This window comes from Miniopterus natalensis, chromosome 4 (genome assembly GCF_054644295.1).
Source record: "Miniopterus natalensis isolate mMinNat1 chromosome 4, mMinNat1.hap1, whole genome shotgun sequence".
Lineage (NCBI taxonomy): Eukaryota > Metazoa > Chordata > Mammalia > Chiroptera > Miniopteridae > Miniopterus > Miniopterus natalensis.
In genome coordinates this window covers 18,065,067-18,087,694 of record NC_142084.1, presented here as the reverse complement: position 1 = coordinate 18,087,694, position 22,628 = coordinate 18,065,067, and the positions used below count along the sequence as shown (strand labels likewise).

Sequence of the window (22,628 nt, the reverse complement as noted above, 5' to 3'; positions counted from 1 at the left end):
AAGACACTTCAAGGCCAGGGAGGAAGCCACACAAGAAGCAAATCTGGATCTCAGGTGATTAAGATCCATCCCAATTCCCTGACAAGAGTCTATGCCTCTGGGGGTACAAATGAGCCACATTGACTTCTCTGAGAACTGCCCTCCACTAATAGGCCTGGGGTCCTGCAATTACTTTAGTAGCACATGGATCTGCTTTCTTTACCCAGCTGATAGGCCAGGGATGGACTCTCAGTCCAGAAAAGCCAATCTAGAACAATCAGATTTTCCATGAATTTGGAATTGGGATAGGAGGTCATTTAGCTGAAGTTGCTGGACCTGGAAGCTTCATGCAGAGGAAGTAGGTCTGCAGAGAAAATGAAGTAGATGGTCCATGATGTCTAGGCCTTCAACAGATAGGGCTCAAAACTGGTTCCTGACTTGCCAGTTGCAGCTCACCTAAGGCCTGGCTGTACTTCTGGGATTGGGTTAGGTGGCATTCCCCTTTTACTAAGTAATTCCAATGGTTCTGTTACTTGCAGTTAAAAGACCCTTGGCTAAGGCATGTTCTTTGACTCCATGGTTTGTGCAAGATCACTCAGGGCCTGAGCTACAGACCCAGACCTCTGGCTTCCATTCTGGAGTTCAGACCTTGAATAGTGAGTCTCCCAGGGGCAGCCCACCTAGATAGAATTTAGCCCATTTGGAGGGAGAGCCAGCACCATTACTCACCATCATTCCAGGGCAGGGAGTGGAATACATGGTACCCACAGATCCTCTCCCAGAAATAATAGCAATAGCTTACATTGATTGAGTGTTCATGCTGTATCAGGCACTATGCTAAGTGTTATAATTATTTCCAGTCCTCAGAACAACCTTGATTGGTTTTAAATATTTTTATGGAGATCAAAGCAAGCATAAATTCTTCATGCTTATAGGCTTTTATAGAAATAGGAAGCCAAAAAATTGCCAACCCAAACTATTAAAATTGACATAAACGTTAGTTGATATTGCCAATTAGTTTTTTAGCTGCAGTTAAATTGCTGATGTTGTATGTATTAAAAACAAAGCAAACAATAACTGTAACCCTTTAAGTTAGGTATTCCTATTGGCATCCCCACTGTAGGTGAGGAAATAGTGAAATAGTGGCTTAGAGGGGTAAAGAATACTTCCCAAGATCAAGCAGCTGAGCGTTATAATCAACCAGAATAACTAATGAGTCCCAGCTCCCGAAACTGGAGGCCCAGCTGCCAGAGTCCTGGGCTGCCTCCTCACTGAAATGGTGGCTCCTGAATGGGTAGGGACAGATCTTGAAAAATACAGCCTGGCACAGAGCAAATGCTTGTTAAAGGTTTGTTGACTACTGAATGACTGAATGAGTGAATTTGAAGATAGTTGTTTAAAAGACAGTGTGCTCCACCCCAACTATGCAGAGGCCTACAATTCAGTACCTTCCACGTATCACTGCAGCCAGCAGCCCTTCCCACCTCATTACCCAGAAGCTAGTCTAATGGCATTAACCATCCCAGCCAGCCAGGATACCATTAAAAGCTCAGTCCAGCCACGTGCTCCCACCCCCGGTCTTGGCTCTGGGCCCTGGGCTAGGAGAGTGGTCTGGTTGTTTACCAGGAATTTGGACCTTCTTCAGAGAAAAGCACAGATGACCTATTAGTGTAATTCAAGCACTTAGCAAGGAATGACTGTACCATTCACACCCTAGCCCTAGGCTAATGGAGCCAAAGCAAATGGAGAGGCCTTGAGGGCTCAGAGATCTTCCTGGGAGGGGAAGAAGGGGAAGGTCCAGCCAGTGCCCCCCTGGAGTTTGCAGGGAGGCAGGTTGTTTGGGTATTTCCTGGGGCAGAGTGGCCTATGGGGATACCAGAATGTACAGGGAGAGGCTTCCCTATTCCACCCACCACCCTGGCAGCCCCTCTGCACATCCTACCCTCAGTCACCTCCTCATTGCCTTAAGACTTGGGCCCTAGCTGGTTTGTTCAGTGGTTAGAGCATTGGCCCACCAACTGAAGGGTCTTGGGTTCGATTCCTATCAAGAGCACATACCTTGGTTGTGGGCTTGATCCCCAGCCCCAGTTGGGGCGCTTGTGGGAGGCAACCAATTGATGTGTTACTCTCACACCGAAGTCTCTCTTTCTCCCTCTCTCTCTCTCTCTCCCTCCCACTCTCTCTGAAGAGCAATGGAAAAAATATCCTTGGGTGACAATAAAAAAAAAAATTGGGTGGAGAAAACTGGGAACACAAACAAATGCCCATCAATACAGAACTCATTAAATAAACTACACGTATAGACATATGAATTCATACAAGTCCATGTTGTGCAGCTGATAAAAAGCTGATAAAAATGATGAAGTAGCCCGAGCTCTACTAATGGATGCTGAAAGGTGCTATGATTTACATTTTGATATGCAGTGTCTGCTTCTACTTATGTAAAAATTATACGTACCTAGAGATTCTCGTGCGCACAGATATGCAGGGAGCCGGTTTGGAAGTTTGACAGTGAGACTTTAAAGGTTTTTAATTTCTTCTTGATAGTTATATCAACCAAAATTCTCTACAAAAACCTTATAATTGCTAACTTTTTTGAGTTCTTACTATGTGTTAGTCACAATGCAACCCAGTCACGTGCCCTTACTGGGAATCGAACCAATGACCTCTTGGTTCATGGGTCGATGCTCAACCACTGAGCAACACCAGCCAGGCTACACACTGCATTTTTTTTATTGACTATCTTGTCTGTTCCTCTGCTCTGGTGTGTGAAAGGCTTGAAAATAGGATCTGAGTATTATTACCTTGGAATCTTCTGCACTTAGCACAGTGCCTTGCAGCCAGCACTCATCAGGTGCTTATGGAAAGAGTGAATGAGTTAATAGACAAATGTCCACAGCTCTGTAAATATATTCTTCCAACTTCTTTGCATTATGTGGCTGTTTCCTTATCCCAAGAGGATTGCCAGTTAGATCAGACCAGTAACACAAGCAGGTGCTCAATAAATGCTGTGGTTGAGTAAGGACCTTGCCCTCTGCTGTGGCAAATCCCAGGCAGTATCCCAGGAATGGCTGGAGCTTGAACAGATACAGGTCCTCAGCCTCACATAAGCTTTTTTTTTTTTTTTTTCCAACTCCATGTCAAGCACACAGAGAGGCTGAGAGACTTGCCTGAGGCCACACAGCAGTTGGTGGCAGAGTTGATGTGTCTCCTGATCACTGGTCTCTGCTCTTCTGTCTGTAAAATCTCTAGTTCTGTATAAATTCACAATGTTAGAAAATAGAAAAAGAGCAAAGTTTTGAGTTAAAATGTTTAATTATGATCCAAGAGGTTGGGGGGACATTGAGACAGTAGCAGGAAGAAATCAAGGCCGAAATGCTCTGGCCCCTGATGCTCAAATGCTCTGTAGGATCTCAGGGCAGGGCAGGCAGCAGGTTCCCATCCTCTGTCCAGAGGAGACAAGGGGGCAGGATTCTTGCTCTGGCCTTCCTAAGAGGGAATGTGTTTCTAAGCTGCCTCAGAACACCCAGTCCTGACTACCTGGAAGAGGCAATAGAGTATGACTGATCTGTTAGAACCTGGTGATCCTGGTAGGAAGGGATCAGGAGAGAGCTTAGTAGAGTCAGTCACCACCAGAAGATATGGCTGCCCGGCCGGGCGTGGCTCAGAGGTTGAGCGTTGACCTAGGACCCAGGCGATCGATTGGGGTTCGATTCCTGATCAGGGCACATGCCCGGGTTGCCGGCTCCATCCCCAGTCTGGGGCATGTGGGAGGCAGCTGATCAATGACTCTCTCATCATTGATGTTTCTATCTCTCTCCCTCTCCTTTCCTCTCTCTGAAATCAATAAAGATATATTAAAAAAAATAATAAAATGCCTAAAAAAAAAGAAAAAGATATGGCTAACCAGGGTGACCAGTTTCTAAGGAGGGGCAACCCAAGTCTGAAGTGGAGGGAATCGGAACTTAGCCAGTCAGCTTCTACTGTGTGAATGTGCAGTGGTGGGGGCGTCAGGGTTGTTATGTGGTGTACTGCACCTCCTTCTTGATGCTGTCCTTTCTTCACTTCTTGTAGGCAGCAGGTCAGGCTGGGTATAGTAGGAAGGAAGAGGGCCCCCAGGGAAGTCCAGCTACCAGAAACTTGGGAGCAGAATCAAGGTAAGTGTGCAGGAGAAAAGAGAGGGCATCCAGGGCCGTGGCCTCAGAGCAGGGTTTGTGTTCTGTGGAAGAAATGTAATGGAGTCAGCTCCACCCACTTCACCACCTCAGCCTCAGTCAAGGCCTATTCCCTTCCCCTAAGGTGTCCATTAGAGGTCTAGAGTATTGGTGACAACAAGGAGGTCACCGCCTCCATCCCCCTGTCTGCCTTTTCTGGGATTCCCCCAGATGGTTCAGTAAAGGTATGCGGAGTGCCATAGCGGGGGCCTTACCTGGCGTTCCATCACGGGTAAGGTAGAGTCCGCTGGGTCCTGGGAGAAGAGTTGGCTATGCAAACGCATCTTAACTGCAATGGCCTCCACTGAGGAGAAAAGAGAAGGAAGTCTGGAAGTGTACAGATGCTGGAGACTTCTCAGGCTCCCAAAGAAGGAAAGGGAATGTCTCAGGGACCCTGGGATATAGGAGGGTAGACCGGTGGCAGGTGGGAACGGGATATTGCCTCATTCTGCTTGTTTATTCCTTGGGCTGAACAGTGTACAGTGTCCCTGGGGCCCAGACAGTGTGAACAGGCAGCTTGGAGGTCACTCAGGGAGCAGGAGAAGGAAGAAAGGCCCAGGCTGGGGGATATAAGCCTTTTCTGCGGAGAGGGCTGCTCTGTCTGCAGGAGATAGACAGAGCTGACCCTTTTCCTCTCCCTGCGTCCAGCTGACCTGGCCACTGGGGAAGGAGCAGAAGGAGCACACTCACTGAGACAGGGGTTGTGGGAAAAAGACTCTTCCAGCCGCTCACACTCCTCCTGCAGGTTGCCACTGCCTCGGCAGGTACAGCTTAAGGCAACACTGGCATTGACGTTGCTGACGAAGTTGGGGGTCATAGCAGTTCCTGTGGGGTGAAAAGGGGATTGTCAGGGCCTAGGGCAACCCCAACTCCAGCTCCTACCCTCTCCCACCTGTCTCAGGAGCACTCCAAGCACTCCATCTGCATTCAGTAGCCAGAGCATTCTCACCCCAAGGCCAACCTGTGGGCTCCCAGCACATATCCCCTAGCCTCACCAATCAGCCCCATGTACGCTTGCAGACATCTGGACTGCTCCGTAGCACAGGTCCCTAGGATGTCCATGGGATGGCAGTGGGTCTGAAAATCGGCCAGGCGTGATCTGGAAGAAGGAAAAGTCAAAAGTTTCTTTTAAGAGTCTGGCCTTAAAAGCCTTCACCTTTGATGCCTCTTTAATTGACATTCCCCTTTAGGATCTTCATGCCAAATCCTCCTCTGCCTTTATAGCCTGGCCCAGTGAAGACTGCTCCTGTCACTATTAAATGCACTGTCACCTCAGTCCCCACAGCATATCACTCTGAATTTGGGCTCCACAATCTCTAGTTATAAGATTTCAGGCAGCTTCTTCAACCTCAGTTTCCTTGACTATAAATAGAGATCGTCCCCACTCAGACGCAAACTCCTCAAAGGAAGAAACATCTAGGCATTAGATGAACATCTTTATCATCTAGGCCAGCACTGCTTGTTATGTAATAGTAATAGCTACCAGCACAATAACAGGCATTAAGGAAGGGAGCTTAGAAGCACAGTCTCCAGGCCAGACTTCATTCCAAACCTTATTAACAAACCTGACTTACTACCTGAGTGAACTTGACCATGTTCTTTAAACTTTCTCTGCTTTGGCTTCTTCATTTTTAAACTGAGGATGATAAAAAATAAAAATAGCATCTAGCTTACAGGGTTCTTGTGAGGTTTAGATGAGTTAATTAATACATGGTAAATATGAAAACAATATCTAGCCCATAGTAAGTGCTCAGTAAGGGTTAGTATTATGATTATCGAGAGCTCTGACTATGTTATATTTTGCAGAAGAGAAAGTGGAATTCGGAGGTTAAATAACTTGCCCAAGGTTATAGAGAAGTAAGCGGTAGAACCAGGTTGGAAGACAAAGTTGGTGTGACTCCACTGTCAACAAATGTCACTTGAATGGCTAATAGCTTCAATTAGGTGAGTGTTTTGTCCCGAGAAGGCAGAGGAAAGCCAGATCAGAATTTGGCTGGAGAATATATATCAAACACCTTGCAGATCTTCACGCCCTTTGATTTCTACTTGAAGCAACACATCCTAATCAATAATTAGATTTGTGCACAAAAATTAATAAATAAGAGCGATGCTTATGAAGCATTATTTAGAAAACAACCTAAATATTCAACAATAAAGAGTGATTAAATAAAGTATGGGGCATCCATAAAAATGGAGTACGGTGTAGGCTCTTAAAAATCAAGTTGTCAAAAGAACAGTAGATGATAAAATAAGCACCACCATTTATTGAGCACTTACTTTGCACCAGCAAGTTAAGCACTGTACATACATTATGTACTTTAACTCTCACCAAAATCCTGTGAGGCCTGCATTATTATCTGTATTTACAGAGGACTAAGTGGAAACCTGGGTTAAGTGATAGAATTGTAGGTTAAGTGATGGGCTCAAGGTCACAGAGGCCCAGGACTTCAATTCAGATCTGACTTCAGAGCCTGTCTTCACCACTATTCCATACTGCCTCCACTGGAAAATGCTCATAAGATATGTACCATAAATGAAAAAAAGATACAGGATATATATTCCCAGAATATCAAATTTTGTTTATCCATATACAAGAATGACTAGAAGAAAATGCTCTCCAAATATTGGCAGATTATTGGCAGGTGATGGGTTTTGGGTGATATTTTTATACATTTTTATATTTTCTGAAAATGTTTTACACAAGTATTTTACTATCTATTCTTGTTGAGAAATGAGTTTCATAAAATATGGAAGGATAGTTACATTGTTAAGTCCATCCACAGTCCCTGGGGAGTCAGACCCAGCCCTGCCCCAAGGCGGCCTGGAGGGAAGGGTGCGCACTGTGTCCCTGTGTACCCCGCCCACCCGCACCCAGCCCCCGCACTTGCACAGCAGGTCTGAGAGGCAGAGGCGCCGCAGATCCAGACAGTTGGGGGTCCCAGAGGGCAGAGCGCAGCTGGGGGCGATGGTGTTGCGCCGGCGCTGCCCGCAGCGCAGGTCGGAAGGCGCGCACGGGCACAGCAGCAGGCCCTGCGCATGGGGCTCCGACGCCTTCTCGAAGAAAGCACGAAGCTGCTGCAGGCAGTTGTGGCGCTGGCAGTGGAGCCCGGAGGAGCAGGCCTCCCCATAGGCCTTGCGCAGCCGGTCACACTTGTCATTAAGAGTGCACAGCATGGCGAACTTGAGGCAGAGGTCTGAGTCTGTGGGAAGAGCGGCACCAAGCCATCAGTCCTGCAAACCCAGCTTCCCTAGGAACCCCCGCAACGCTCTGATTTCTTTTTTTTTTTCCAGAGAGAGAGACAGAGAGAGAGAGAGAGAGAGAAACATCTATCAATTGGTTACCCCCACGTGCCCCAACCCAGGTCAGGGATGGAGCCTGCAACCGAGGCACGTGCCCTTGTCCGGAATGGAACCCAGGACCCTTCAGTCCGCCAGGCCAACGCTCTAACCACGGAGCCAAACCGGCCAGGGCAACTCTCTGATTTAACAAGCATGGTAGTGCGGGTAGGAAAAAAGGGGCTGCCCTGAGTAAACCCCTCCTAATCCAGGGCTTTTCCACTGCGCACGAACGATATCTGGTATTCGGGATATCTGGTATTTCCCATTCTACTCCTCAGCTTGACTAGGTTAAAAAAAATAAAAAATAAAAAAGCCCTGACTGGTTTTGCTTAGTGGGTAAAGCGCCTACCCGCGGACTGAAGGGTCCGGTTGCAAGCTCAATCCCCAGGCTAAGTCGTGCACGTGCAGGAGACAGCCAATTGACATGTCTCTCTCACATCAATGTTTCTCTTTCCCTCTCCCTCCCTTCCACTCTCTCTGAAAAGCAATGGAAAGAATATCCTCAGCTGAGGATTAAGGGGGGAAAAAAAGTGCCCGGTTGAGCATAGACCTATGATCCAGGAGACCCAGGTTGGATTCCAGGCAGGGCCCATGCCCAGGCGCAGGGTCCATCTCCAGTAGGGGGCGTGCAGGAGGCAGCCAGCCAAAGACACTCTCTCGTCACTGATGTTTCCATCTCTCTCCCTCTCCCTTCCTTGCTCTGAAATCAATAAAGACATTAAAAAAAGTCATGTACACCTAAAGCTAATTTATCTAGAATTCAAGCAGCCAGAAATCTCAAACCACCAAAGCCCTTTCCTCAACCCTGTGCATTGAATGAGATCTCGGGGTGGAAAGAAGCTAGCAGCCCTACAACAATTTAAAGCACTTTCTGAACTGTCTGACAAATACAACCAGATTCTACTTAGGATTTTTGTTTTGTTTTATATCTGTCTATTCCACTCAGTATTAATATCACCTGCATGTCTTTCATTGGTTGACGCATACATAAAAGTTTCCCATACTCTTGAGTCTTAAGAAATTATGGTGATATTTCTATTAACAGAATATTCCAGCAGTCAAAACATGGCATAACTGGAACAGGTAAATTCCTGGATTTCTTGTCACTAACAGTTTATAAACCTATAGGCTTTTCTCTCAAAATTCTAATATATTGGACTATATAACAAAACTCACATCTTTCTCAAAAAGAGTGTATGTGTGTGCATTCCCTTTCAATGAACACAACTGCTTCACTTTCCTGAAAAACATGCATCATAGTCCTTGCCAGACAGATGGCTCCCCACCCCTAAGGAGTCATGCTCTCTCTAACCATTTTTCCCTGCCCAGCACCACGCCTATCCCATTAGAATGGTTGAAAACAAGCAATTTCCTATACTTCAGGGACAAAAAAAACTTTTTTTTTTTTTTTTTTTTTTTTTAGAGAAAGAGGAAGGGAGAGCAAGAGAAAGATGGATTTGTTGTTCCACTTATTTATGCATTCATTGGTTGATTCTTGTATGTGCCCTGACCAGGGATCAAACCCACATCCTTGGTGTATCATGACGATGCTCTAACCAACTGAGCTACCCAGCCAGGGCAAAAACCTACTTTTGTGGCTGCCTCAAATGAGGGTAAATACTCCATTTCAAAACATTTTTTTTCCTGGGACTGTGGACACTCCCACAAACCTTTTACAGAGACCTGCCTTTTGGAACCAAGGAGCCCTAATGGGCTCTCTTTGTTGTTGTTGTTTTTCAATCCTCACACCAGGATATTTTTTCCATTGCTTTTCAGAGAGAGTGGAAGGGGGAAGAGAGAGAGAAACATCAATGTGAGAGAGATACATTAATTGGTTGCCTCCCATACATGCCCCCATGGAGGCCAGGGATCGAGCCTGCAACCCAGGTATGTGCCCTTGACCGGAATTGAACCCAGGACTCCTCAGTCTGCAGGCCAACACTCTAACCACTGAGTCAAACTGGCTAGGGCTCTAATGGGCTCTCTTTGAATGCCTCCCTAATAACTATTGCTCTCTGATGACTCTTGTGAGACCAGGCCATGCCCCACAACTCAGGCTCCCACCCTACACAATACTGCTTTAGTTACCTGGCAGGTAAGGCCTCTTCCCTCACAAGCCCCCCAGCTTGTGTTCCCCACCAGGGCCCAGGCCCAGCCCCCAAAATACAGTCTCTGCTTGCCCTGCACACCTGGTTTGAGCATGTTCAGTTTGCTGAGATTCATTTTCCAGGGTTTTCTGGTCACCGTGTCTTCATAGGGGGAGACATCCGGCTCATAGTCACCTAGAGACAAGGTGGGGAGCACCAGAGTCCTGAGGACTGGGCTGGGGGCGGGAGCAGGGGGGGCTGAGGCTGCCGAGTCAGGCCTCAAAGCCCCGTGGAGAAAAGGAAAACAGTCTCTTCCTCACTAGCTGTAAGCTGTGCAGAAGTGGGGAAAAAGCAGGACCATAAAGGTATAGGGTGGGCTTGATGAATAAACTAGGTTTAATGATAAGAATAGTATGTTGAGCATACTGTACGCTGGGGACTATGGTATAAGTGGAAAAAATAAAATAAAATAAAATAAAAAATATATATATATATACACACACATATATTCCATTATATAGTTTATCTCATTTAATCCTGCTAAGAAGCCTTTGGGCAGGTAAGAAGAAACAGGATGAGAGAAGTTAAGTTACTCGCTCAGGCTCACATAAGCTAAGAAGTGGAGCTGGGATTTGAAACCTAGACTATCTGGTTGCAAAATCTCTTCTCTTAACCAGTAGATATATAGCCTGAGGGTCCATGAGCAGGCAATGGGACTCTGCCCTGTTTTCTCTTCCTGTTGGAGAAGGGGCAGTGGTAGACTCTGTTCCAGGCCTGACCACCTGGCTATGGAGAAGTGCATGCTGAGGAGATGGCAGTGAGGCCAGGTCCCAAATTGAACCTGAGGGAGAAAAGCAGAGAAAAAACAGTGATCTTGAAGGAAACACATCTCTCTCAGTCACCCCTATGGAGCTGTGGGCTCCTTAAGGGGGCTTACTGGGTCTTACCAAATCACTGCATAGTTCATATACATGGTAGATACGCAGTAAATGTTGGTTAATAAATTTTGCTGGAAGAGAGAGAGAGGTGAGCTTGCAGGTTTGTCCCCCATTAAGCCTCTGTGAATGCATCTTTAGGAGGCAAGGGATATGGATGATGTTAGGCAAACAGGAGAGGATAGTTTGGATACTTGGAAAGACCTGGTATTTCAAAGGGAAAAGGGGAGGCGAGAGGATTCCAGAAGTCTCAGGGGAAGTTCTGAAACAGAAGGGGTTAGGATGAGGAGTGGAAAGCAGGAAACAGGGAGTGTGATAAATTGTATTACTGTTTCCAGTTACTTGCTATTCGCCCTGGGGGAAGATTATACACCTCCACCTATTGCCATGTGACTTTCCCGTGGCCCCCATCCCACTGCCAGGCTTGGCCATGTGACTTGCTTTGGCCTCTGCATTGTAAGCTGAAGTGATGTAAACCACATCTGAGCAGAAGATTTAAGAACCATCACCTGGTTCTGCTGTTGCTCTCCTTCCTCTGCCAGCCTGGAGCCCTGAACAAGTAGGACAGGTAGAGCAAAGACAAAGCCAACTCATGGAAGCCTGCAGCGGACATGTAACATGAGCAAGAAATACATTTTTGTTGTTGAAAGCCAGAGATTTAGGGATTGGTTGGTTGTTGCTGCAGCATAACCTAGCAAATTCTTATTAAAAATGCAATTGGTATCTGGAAGTGGAGTGCTGCAGGAACAAAAAAAAGTCTAATCTATGGTATTGGCTTTGGGACTGAGCAGTGGGTGGTGAACTTGGAAGAAAGATGATGTACTGAATGATCTTGTGCTTTGAGGGGAGAAGCTAAGAAGCGGAAGATAACTAGTATGTCTTCATTGCTATTGGCTGCATTTGGCAAGGAAGATATAAGCTCAGAGAAGAACTGGCCAGTTTGCAAATGGTGAGGAAACAGAAAAGGGAGAAATCAGAAATTCCAGGACTTGAAGGATTAAGCGTTGCAACTGCTTCTCATATTCAAATGGTAAAAGATAAAATCGAAACATGCTTAGAGTATTAAAGTCTATATTACAACTCAGCCTCGGAGCAAAGACCAAATCAAGTTTGTGGTTATCATGCCCTTTGTAGGGATCTCTCATTGATTATGATGGTGTCCAGTAAAGCCTGCCAGTTAGACAAATGAGCTCAATGTACTGAATGATCTTGTGCTTTGAATAAGGTAGAATAAAGTAGTGGCTCTCCCACAGAAGCCTGATAAGGGCAAGGTACTGCTAATTCAGTCTAGAAAGAGATGCATGTTTTGAAAAGAGGTGACAGAAATCAAAGTATAAAAAGAAACTACGTTTTGAGAGAGATGAACTGCTAAGAGCCATCAGTTTGGATTAAAAAAGACTCTTTGAGACTTAAACATTCCTCAGATAGGAAGCAAGCTGAGAATGCTGCCCAGCCCCCAAGGAGGTCAGAGTTTCCACGCCCTTTTCAGATGTTGCCAAAGAAAATACAGCAGGTCTTTGAATAATGTCATTTAGTTCTACGATGTTTCATTGTGACCTTGAAGAGGGGAAAAAATTGATTCCCCTCAGAGCAACTGTCTGTATGGAGTTTGCACATCTCCCTGTCTGCGTGGGTTTTCTCTGGGTACTCCGGTTTCCTCCCCCATCCCAAATATGTGCATGTTAGCTTAAAGTCACAGTTTTCAAGAATTTATCGATGACATTAAGTGAGGACTTACTATAATGGAAAAGGAAGGATCTCCCAGGGAGCCGGAGAACAATAAATAGATCAACTCTCCCATGGAGCAAGAACATTCCCTGCTCCCGAGGATCAACTCTCCCATGGAGCAAGAACATTCCCTGCTCCCGAGGAAGATGGCCCTGTGATACTTGCTAGCAGGACTTCAGAGCTGCTATGAATCAATGTCTGCTGCATGCCTCCCATTCCTCCCCTTTCTTACTGACAGCGTTTGTTCTGGTTTTCCTGTCCCTGTTCCATTACTGTATTTTGAGTATGTATGGGTGGAAGATGACTTGTTGTTTTAGTCCGTAAATTTCTAGATCAAGAGGAGCCACACCCAGACCTAATATAGAAATAATCACGAGATCCTAGACTTGGAGCCTGATGTCATGTTTGGATAGAACTCCTGGGGCATGTTCCTTGGGAAGTGTATAGGTATATTTTGCTTGTGGAAGGGAGGAAAATGAATATTTTGACAAAGTGGTGGACTATAGAGGTTGTATTGTTTCCAGTTAATTTTGCCCTCACTGTAAGATTATATATCCTCACTTATTGCCATGTGATTTTCAATGTCTCCCTGCGGGAGGAGTATACTTCCCTTCCCCAGTGATGTCAGGCTTGTCCGCCATGCAATTTGCTTTGTCAGTGGAGTGTGAGAAGTATTTTGTGTAACACCTGAGCAGGAGATTTTAAAGCTATAACATGTTCCTGCCATTGTTCATTTCCCTCTGCTATAAGAAGGGAACATCCCATATAGAGCTATTCCTTCAGCGTGGATCCCAGAATGAAGGGGACACATGAAACAGCCAACATGGAACATGAACAAGAAGTAAACCTTTGTTTTGCAAGTTATTTGTTTTACAAGTAAACCTTTGTTACTACAGCATAGTCCAGTAAGAGCTGACTAATACAGAGAGTCAGAGGAAGCTCTTCTCTTTGGCTCTTCAGTGCCGTCTCTCTTTTACCATCTACTGCCTGGCTAATGGGTATCCTTTCTGTTAAAGCTGGACCAGTACACTGACTACCAGTCTCTGAATTTATGGATTGCATTGTATTTGGAGCCTGTTTATAAGGTAAGACCATTTTTCTCCATCTCCTCTCCATATCCTTCTGTTCCAGCAGCTCCCCAGGCTGGGCCTCAGTCTGGTTCAGATCTCTGCCAAGAGGCAGCTACATGTTGTCAGGTAAGAGAGCAGGAAGTAGGGAGATGAGAGGGCAATGTTGGGGGACCCAAAAGGATACTCCAGTCCCTCCCTCCACTTCTTACTGATGTCACCGGCAGAGCTTCATTATCATCCCTCTCAGGATCTACCACATTGTTCACATGCTGAAGGATTAAAAAACAACTAAGAGCCATCTTCCCTAGCTTAATACACTCTAGGATGGGGACCTCACCAAGGCTGCGGGCAGGGTGAACGGTCCAGTAGATTTCCAGGCAGACAGTTTGGTTCTTCATGCGCCGGTGGCACGTGCAGCTCATCAGAGAGCTGTTCCTGAGGTGCTGTGCTGCCTCCAAGCAGTCTGCAGAAACGGAAGGCACCTCTGCAGGTGATGGGGTGCTTATACTAGAAGTGCAGGAACTCAAGTGGTGGTGGTAAGCAGCATTGCAAGTGGGATCGGCCTGGCATTTCCTCCTGGCCTGGATACAGCTGTTCATAAGCCGGCCCTCTGTGGGGAGAGGGTCCCCTGTGGAGGGAGAGAGACCAAGTGAGGCTCACATAAGGTCAAAGTAGCTGCCTGGGAGTACCAAGTCCTCAGGTAAGGGGGGGATTCAGGTGAAGCCTTGATCAGGTAAGTCTTGGGATAGCACAAAGGCCTTTAGGAATAAGTGTGGGGAGAAGGAAGCCCTGCAGGAGTGAACAGATCAGGCCCAACAAGAGGTGGGGGTCTGAAGAGATGCTGCTCAGCCTCCTGGGAGGGGAAGGGGGACAGTTGTTTAAAGCTGACCTTGATGACCCTGCCAGGCATAGGGAGAAGGGCCCTGCGTAGAGCTATGCCCTGGGTAGGGCTAGCATCATAACCAGAGAGTTGAGAATGTGCATGGGCATGCTAAATGAGAGTTAGCAATAATTCTGAGTCACTTTTAAAATACCTTACAGTGGAAACTGGTTGGGGTTAGGGTGGGGAGCTTTTGCTGATTCTGTCACTCACTCAGGAATACCAAGGCTGGTTATAGCTCAACTCTGGAAGAAGACCCTGCATCCTAGGACTTAGGGTCCCTACCAAGGGATAGCAGAACATCATCATACCCCCAGTTTTTCAAGGCAAAACATGTAGGAGTCATTTTTAATTCTTCTTTCCTTCACATGCTATGTTCAGTCTAACAAGTCCTGTCAACTCCACAGCATATCTGGAATCCGTCCACTTCTTTCCACAGCAATTACTGCCTCCTTTGCTCTAGTCTCCATTAACTCTTGTCTGAACTACTGCCAAGACTCCTGATTGGTCTCCCTGATTTCATCTTCCAAATTCATTCTCCCAAACCACTCACCTACCCTTTTTTGTTTTCCAGCTTTTTTGAGATATAAGTGACACATAACATTGTGTGTTTTAGGTGTACCACGTGATGATTTGATACACATATATACTGTGAAATGATTACCACAATAAGATTAGTTAGCGTATCCTTCACCTCACACAATTACTATTTTATTGTTGTAGCTATTTTTTTTAACATATGTCTTTATTGATTTCAGAGAGAGGAAGGGAGAGGGAGAGAGAGAGAAACATCAATGATGAGTCATTGATCGGCTGCCTCCTGCATGCCCCCTACTGGGGATCTAGCTCAAAACCCCAGCATTTGCCCTGACCGGGGATCAAATCTTGATCTCCTGGATCATAGGTCAATGCTCAACCACTGAGCCATGCCAGCCGGGCGCAGCCACATTTTTTAATGAAATTTTTTAATTGGAAAACTTTTACTGAAATAAAATTCATCCTACATAAAATTAACCACCTTAAAGGTTACAATTAAGTGGCATTTAGTACATTTAAGATTGTTGTAAACCATCACCTCCTTCTAATTTCAATCCATTTTTATCACCCACACCCATTAAACACATTTTACCTTCCTCCTAGTTTCAGCAACCACTAAACTGCTTTCTGTTTCTACAGATTTTCCTAGGTATTTTATGTAAATGGAATCATAAAATATTTAATCTTTTATATCCGGTTTCTTTCACCTCACATACTGTTTTTTGAGGTTCATTCACATTGTAGCATATATCAGTCATTCATTCTATTTTATGGATGAATAATATTTCATTGTATGGATATACAACATTTTGTTTATCCATACATCAGTTGACAGACATTTGAGTTGTTTCCTTTTGGTTACTGTGAATAGTGCTGCTGTAAACATTCCTGTACAAATATTTGCTTGAATACTTGTGTTCAGTTCTTTTGGGTGTATACCTAGGAGTGGAATGCTGGGTCATATGGTAATTCTATATTTAACTTTTTGAGAAACTGCCAAATTATTTTCCATAGTGGCTGCACCATTTTACATTCCCACTAGTAATATACAAGGATTCCATTTTCCCTATATACTTGCCAACTCTTGTTTATTTTATTTTTTAAATAGCTATCCTGATGGGTATGAAGTGGTTTCTCATTGTGGTTTTCATTTGCATTTCCCTAATAACTAATAATGTTGAGCATATTTTCATTGTAGCCATTTGTATATCATGTTTGGTAATAAATTTTTTATTGAAGCATAACACACAGAAAAGTGCATGAATAAAAAATGTACAGTTTAATGAACTTCAAACTGAATACACCTGTGTAACCAGACCCCAGGTGAAGAACCAGAACATTACCAGCACCCCAGAAGCCCTCTGCCAGTCACCCGCCCCCCCAAGGAAACCAGCATCTTCATTTCTTTCCTTTTCTTTCTTTTTTTAAATAACTTTTTTTTTTAATCCTCACCAGAGGATATATTTTGTTTTTTTAAAAGTGATTTTAGAGAGAGGGGGAGGGAGAGAGAGAAAAGAGAGAGAAAAACATCAATCAGCTGCCTCCCACACATGCCCTGACCAGGGATCAAGCCCACAACCTGGGTACGTGCACTGACAGGGAATCAAACCCGAAACCCTTTGGTGCATGGAATAACTCTCCGACCAATTGAGGCACCGGGCGAGGGCTAACATCTTCATTTCTAACATTAGAGATTAATTTTGCCTGTTTTTCAGTCATATAGCGTGTGCTTTTGGTATCTTGGTTTCTGTAGCTCAATATGTTTATGAAATTCACCCACACTGTTAAGTATACTTGTAAATAGCTTATTTTCGTTGCTATATAGGATTCCATGTATGAATGTAACATAATTCTTTTAATTTATTTTATTATTATTATTTTAAAAATATATATATTTATTGATTTCAGAGAAAGGAAGGGAGAGGGACAGAGAGAGTTGAAACATCAATAATGAGAGAGTCATTGATCAGCCGCCTCCTGCACATCCCCGACTGGGGATCGAGCCCGCCACCTGGGCATGTGCCCTGACCGGGAATCGAACCTCGATCCCCTGGATCTTAGGTTGATGCTCAACCTCTGAGCCATGCCCGGCCGGGCTTATTATTTTTTATTTTCACCCAAGGGTATTTTTTCCATTGCTTTTCAGAGAGAGTGGGAGAAAGAGAGATATCAATGTGAGAGAGACACATCGATTGGTTGCCTCCCAAACACGCCTGGATTGAGCCTACAACCAAGGTACGTGTCTTTGGCCACAATCAAACCTGGGAGCCTTCAGTCCCAGGGCTGACGCTCTAACCACTGAGCAAAATCAGCCAGGGATTTATTTTATTTTATTTATGTTTTAATTTATCTTTATTATTGAAAGTGTAACAGATGCCCCTTTCTCCCCCCATTGACTCCCTCCACCCCCCCCACCCCCAAATGCAACATAATTCTAATGCTGATTGGAATTACATAGGATCATCTCATTTCTCTGCTTAGACCCCTCCAACTGCTTCCATTGCACTTAGGTTAAGATCTAGTTTATGTACCCTGGTTTACAAAGCCTTGTAAGACCCCGTCCCTGCCCACTTCTTTAACCTCACCTCCTAGTTTTCTTTTCCTCTCCCACTTCCCTCCATCTACATTGACCTTTTTCTCTGGTTGCCATTGGACAAGACAAGCTTGTGTCCACCTTGGGGTTTTTGCCCTAGCCTTTCTTTCTGCTTGGAATGTTTTTGCCTCTGCTCTTCACATGGCTGTTCCCTTCAGGTCATTCAGTTTGCAGTTTATTTTATTTTAGTTTTGAAGATTTTCTATTGATTTTTAGAGAGAGAGGAAGGGAGAGGGAGAGAAACACTGATATGTGAGAGAAACATTGATTGGCTGCCCCCTACGGGGGAATGAGCCCACAACCCCGGGCATGTGCCCTGACTGGGAATTGAACCAGCAACCTTTTGGTACATGGGACGATGCTCAACCAACTGAGCCACACTGGCCAGGGCCAGTTTGCACTTTAAATGTCACCTCAGAAAGGCCATTCCCAACCAATCAATGTAAAATAACCCCCTAGCTGCTCTAACACATTATTACTTCAATTATCTGCATAGCACTTGATTTCTGATTATCTCCCCATCTAGACTTCCACGTTTATCTTATCACTACTCTGTCACCAGTGCCTATTCTTTATGAGCTCCTTCTAGTCAAGAAATAACCAGATAACAGAGACAGTCTGTGACCTACCTCTATAACTTCTCTGGGTCCCTTCCCTCTTACAATCAGAGTCCCAAAGTAGGAGGGGCCTCAGAGTTTAGTTAGTCCAACCTCCTCTTCCAACCACATAAAAAATCAATTAGATTCCTTATTAAAATGCAGATTTCTGAGCCCGATCCCAGAATTACTGATTCAGAATCTCTAGTGATGAAGCCTGGAAATCCAAATTTAAAAAAAAACTTTAATTCTCATCCTAAATTTTAATGATTTTTAGAGAGGAAGGGAGAGAGAGGGAGAAACTTCTATGTGAGAGAGAACCATCGACTGCTTGCTGCCTTATGAGCCCGACCAGGGATCAAAACCGCACCTAGGTATGTGCCCTGACTGGGAATAGAACCAGCAACCTTTTGGTGTACAGGATGACTTTTCAACCAAGTGAGCCACCTGGCCAGGGTGGGAATCCGAATTTTAGCAAGTTTCACTGGAGAGTAATATGCACCTTATAGTTTAAGAATCGGTGTTATATCCAGTGCATAAAGACAGGATTAGTATTACTGATTTTTCCTTTGGCTTCAACCCCCAATATGCCTCAGCATGACATTCTTAGTCTTTTAATTTAAATTTTCAGTATTTTGTTCATCATGGATTTTTGGGGATTTTGATTTTTAAAAATATTGTATTGAAATTATCTTTTTAAAAAATATATATCTTTATTGATTTCAGAGAGAGGAAAGGAGAGGGAGAGAGACATAGAAACATCAATGATGAGAGAGTCATTGATTGGCTGCCTCTTGCAAGCCCCCAACTGGGGATCGGCCCACAACCCGGGCATGTGCCCTGATCGGGAATCGAACCCCGATCGCCTGGATCCTAGGTCGACGCTCAACTGCTGAGCCACGCCCGGCTGGGCGAAATATTCTTTATCTTGACTACTGAGTTTCTGGGAACCCCCTTCACTCACCTCACCTTAGTCCCAGCCCTGCATAGGATTATTTAACCCATTTTCTGGACCTTAGTTTCACAAATGTAAGATGAAGGGATTGGGTTAAACCAGAGTTTCTCAATGGAGGGGATGAAGGAGAAAGAGGTTAGGCCCCTTTTAGGGGTATATCAGAATTTTCAAAGGGAATGTGTAGTTCAAAAAAGTTTATTTTATAATTTTATATGTGGAAGATAAAAAAACAGCTCTTGAAATTTCAAAAAATATTTAAGAAAGGCACAAGATCTTAATTTTTGTCCAAAAAATGAGACATAAACTTAAGAAGTCTGAGAAATACTAAATGTTTAAGATTTTACTTCTGGTAGGTACCCAGTAAGTGTTTGCTGAAAGAAATGTAGCTGGTCCAAGTCTCATTGCTTTAACTGGACTAAATATTGAGTTGTAACAATTTTCAAAAGTAAACCTCTCTATGGGGAGGGAGTGGGAATGGGAAGAAAGGGGTCAAGGGGGGGGAGGGGGCCATCTGTAATACTTTCAAGAATAAATATAGCCCGGCCAGGCGTGGCTCAGAGGTTGAGCATCGACCTAGGATCCAGGAGATTACAGTTGGATTCCCGGTCAAGGCACATGCCCAGGTTGCAGGCTCCATCCCCAGTGGGGGTGTGCGCAGGAGGCAGCTGACCAATGACTCTCTCATCACTGATGTTTCTCTCTCTCTCCCTCTCCCTTCCTCGCTCTGAAATCAATAAAGACACATTAAAAATAAATAAATAAATATAAATTTAAAAAAAATAAAATAAACCTCTCTAATTCCTTAGCTGACAGTTCACTAAATCTGAGCAGTGGTGGATTTAGGGGCATTGCAGCTCAACAGAAGGTGGCGGTAAGGTGTCCTGTGTTTACCCTGATCCTGACATGCAGCCGTACTGTCAGGGTTAGTTGAACTTCCTGGGCAGTCAAATCAAATTGGTGATGTCTTGCAGCCCTGATATACTGATGGAGTCAGTTCGGACAGACTAATCCTTTCCCTCCTTCCTTCTCTGTCTGTCTTGTGGCCAGGATTGCATTTCTCTAGTACTTACCTTGTGGACAGAGGTCACCAGTCCATGTGTGGTCCTTGTCTCACTGAGTATTCCCTCCACTTAGGCTCTGCGCAGGAACCCCACGATGAGATTCCAAGCACCCATCCCACTCCCAAAGGCCATGGGACCATTCCCTGAGATATTGGATCCCAGGCTGCCCTTCCTTAGGGCAATGGCATGGCTCTAAAACCAGGTCTTGAACTACATATTCCATAGAACACCTATTGTGTATCTATAATAGGGCAAGGCATTGTGCTGACAGATTGCAGGGAAAGGCCATCTTGCCCAAGAGCAACTTTCTCCTCTAATTAAAAGAGTAACAAAAAGTATATCCTTAAGGGGAGTAGGTTGGTGGTGAGCAATATTCTCAGCAATACAACCAAATAATGATATTAGCATGTTCTGGCAGCAGTTTACAACCCTAACTTGTGAGAAGCCACTTCTTACAAAAACTTCTCTTCATCTGTACCTAGTGGCCACTTCCCCAGTCCTTACAGGGGATAGAAGAGATGATGCCCACGTGGAGCAAATGGAGTTCTCCCCACCTGCTAGGGATACTGTTGAGGAAGTTGCCTGGCTGCTGGTTCTGAGCCGGTGCAGATGCACCACAAAAGAGGAAGGGGAGAACCAGAGCTAGGAGATGCTTGGGTGTCCTGGCCATTGCATGCAACTCAATCTACAATAGTTAAGACACTTTATTGGCCATGGAACCCAGCCCCTTCCTGGCACCGGGCTCTAGTTCCCCAGGCTCGGAGGAACAGATACCCCAGACCAGGTGGCGGTGCGGTGTCGGAGTCCTCTCCGGGCAGTGCCGACGGGGCTCTGCCTACACACTCCCCTCCTCTCTCCTCCTTTAACACCCTGCCCGGAGCGAGTCGGGTAGGCACAGAGGACACTCACCGGCTCCGAGCAGCAGCAGCGGCGGCGGCAGCAGCAGCAGTGGCAGGACGACAGACAGCGCCAGTAGCGGGTTCGCAGGGCGCGCCATGGTGAGGTGCGCACGGTGGTGCTCGCCCGGGGCGCTCTGCCCGCGCCGGCGCCGCGCTCTCCTCACTCCGGGCTCCCGAGCTCTCGCCGCGGGGGGCCTCTTGCCGGCGCCTCCCACAGTTTCCTCCCGCCCCTCCCCGAGCGCAAGGCGCCAACTCTCCCACTAGGGTCCTGGGCGCCGCCCTCCAACTTCGAAGCTGGCAAACGCGTGGCTTCTTCTACTGGACGGAAAGCGCCGGGGTGGGGGCGCAGGAGGGCTAGTGCCCTGGGAGCGAGAGGGGCGTGAACGACCATGCTCCACCTGAGCCCGCCCACCTGCGGTCGGCTCCTGGCTGAGATATTGGAGAAGCTACCGCTGGAGACCCACCATCTGGGGGGCGGGGGGTTTCCAATGTCTTTCCAAAAAGCACTCTTTCTCACCCCCACCCCACTACCACCAAGGAACAACCATCACAAATGAAATCTTGTAACAAAACTTGAACAAACCAGCACCAGGGCACTTGCATTTCCAGTATATTTTTTCTTAAAATTTGCACATCTATGATTTCATTTTTCTCTCGTATCTTCAAGGGTAAGATTCAGTCATTGTCTTTAAACCCAAGATCCTGCAAAGATGGGTCCCCGACAGCTGGAAGCAGATCTGGTGCCAGATCCCAGGACCTTCGCCAGACTAGACTCCTTCAGCCCCTTCAGCTGTTAAACCTCTTAGAGTAAGTAGCAGAGACAAGATTGCTGAGGATGGTGGCTGGAGAGAACATTTAGGAGCCTCACCACTTTCAGATGACGTTTCAGAGAGCAAGCTACTCTCCCAAGATTAAACAGCTAGGTAGAAACACAGCTGTGTCCAGAGCCCAGGATTTCTATCCATAAAGGCAACGTACTTATTGGCCTAGGGCCGATTCCCACCTGCTCGCAAGGTAAATATAGAGGCAGAAGGACCAACTAAGCAGTGCTTAGAAAAAGAGAAAAAGAGGGTGATGAAAGGAAGTAGAGGGTTTCATACGCTAACCCTCCAACCAAGCCCTCTCCTTACTTCCATAGCCGGCCTGGCAGAGGGCCAGGAGGGAGGGTATTGAGAAGTGCAATATAAACCTCTGAGATTTATTGGCTGCTGCTTCTGAATATGGCCATCCTGCTGTGGCCTCTGGGGGGCTTTTGCCAATGTAATCAGCCCAGAAAGAGAGTCATTCCAGCCAGGGGTGTAAATCACCCTTCACAAAGCTAGGAGAGACATGTGGCCCTAGATAAGGAAAGAGACTGATGAGGCCTCTTGTGCCCTTTCCTCTCTTCTCCTGCCCAGGGGGAGCTGGTTCCTGAGCTGTAATGCACTTTAAGTGGAGTTTGTGCTTCTTTTTAATCTACATCTGCCCTGCCAGTTTTACAGGGAACTGTGAAAGTGAACATCTGGCTACTCAGCTTTTGCACAAGGCCTGTTTTCCCTCAGCTCCACCCTACATTGAATGTATCTTTCCCAAGCCCTCCCCTCCGGTAAGGTTAGAAAACCTATAGCTGGGGAGCTTATTATAGCCCCCCTTTTCCACCCCACTCTGGTAACAATCTCTGAACAGAATTCACAAAGCCAAAGGTAACAATTTCAGGTGTTTGGGAAAAGGCTGACACCTACAAATTAACAAAGATGTGGTGTGGTCAAGGGGTGT

The 22,628-nt window shown here is 45.8% G+C and overlaps 1 protein-coding gene across 1 annotated transcript; it reads right to left on the bottom strand.

The window, feature by feature from the left end:
* Window positions 1–3,192: 3,192 nt before the first annotated feature.
* Window positions 3,193–20,971, bottom strand: GFRA3 (GDNF family receptor alpha 3). The gene is made up of 8 exons (XM_016203779.2): window positions 20,884–20,971; window positions 13,690–13,980; window positions 9,722–9,814; window positions 7,078–7,393; window positions 5,189–5,292; window positions 4,884–5,018; window positions 4,409–4,497; window positions 3,193–4,198 (listed from the first exon to the last, which is right to left on the bottom strand). The coding sequence occupies exons 1-8, from the start codon at window positions 20,969–20,971 to the stop codon at window positions 4,109–4,111; spliced, it is 1,206 nt and encodes a 401-aa protein (XP_016059265.2). The 3' UTR covers window positions 3,193–4,108.
* Window positions 20,972–22,628: the final 1,657 nt, after the last annotated feature.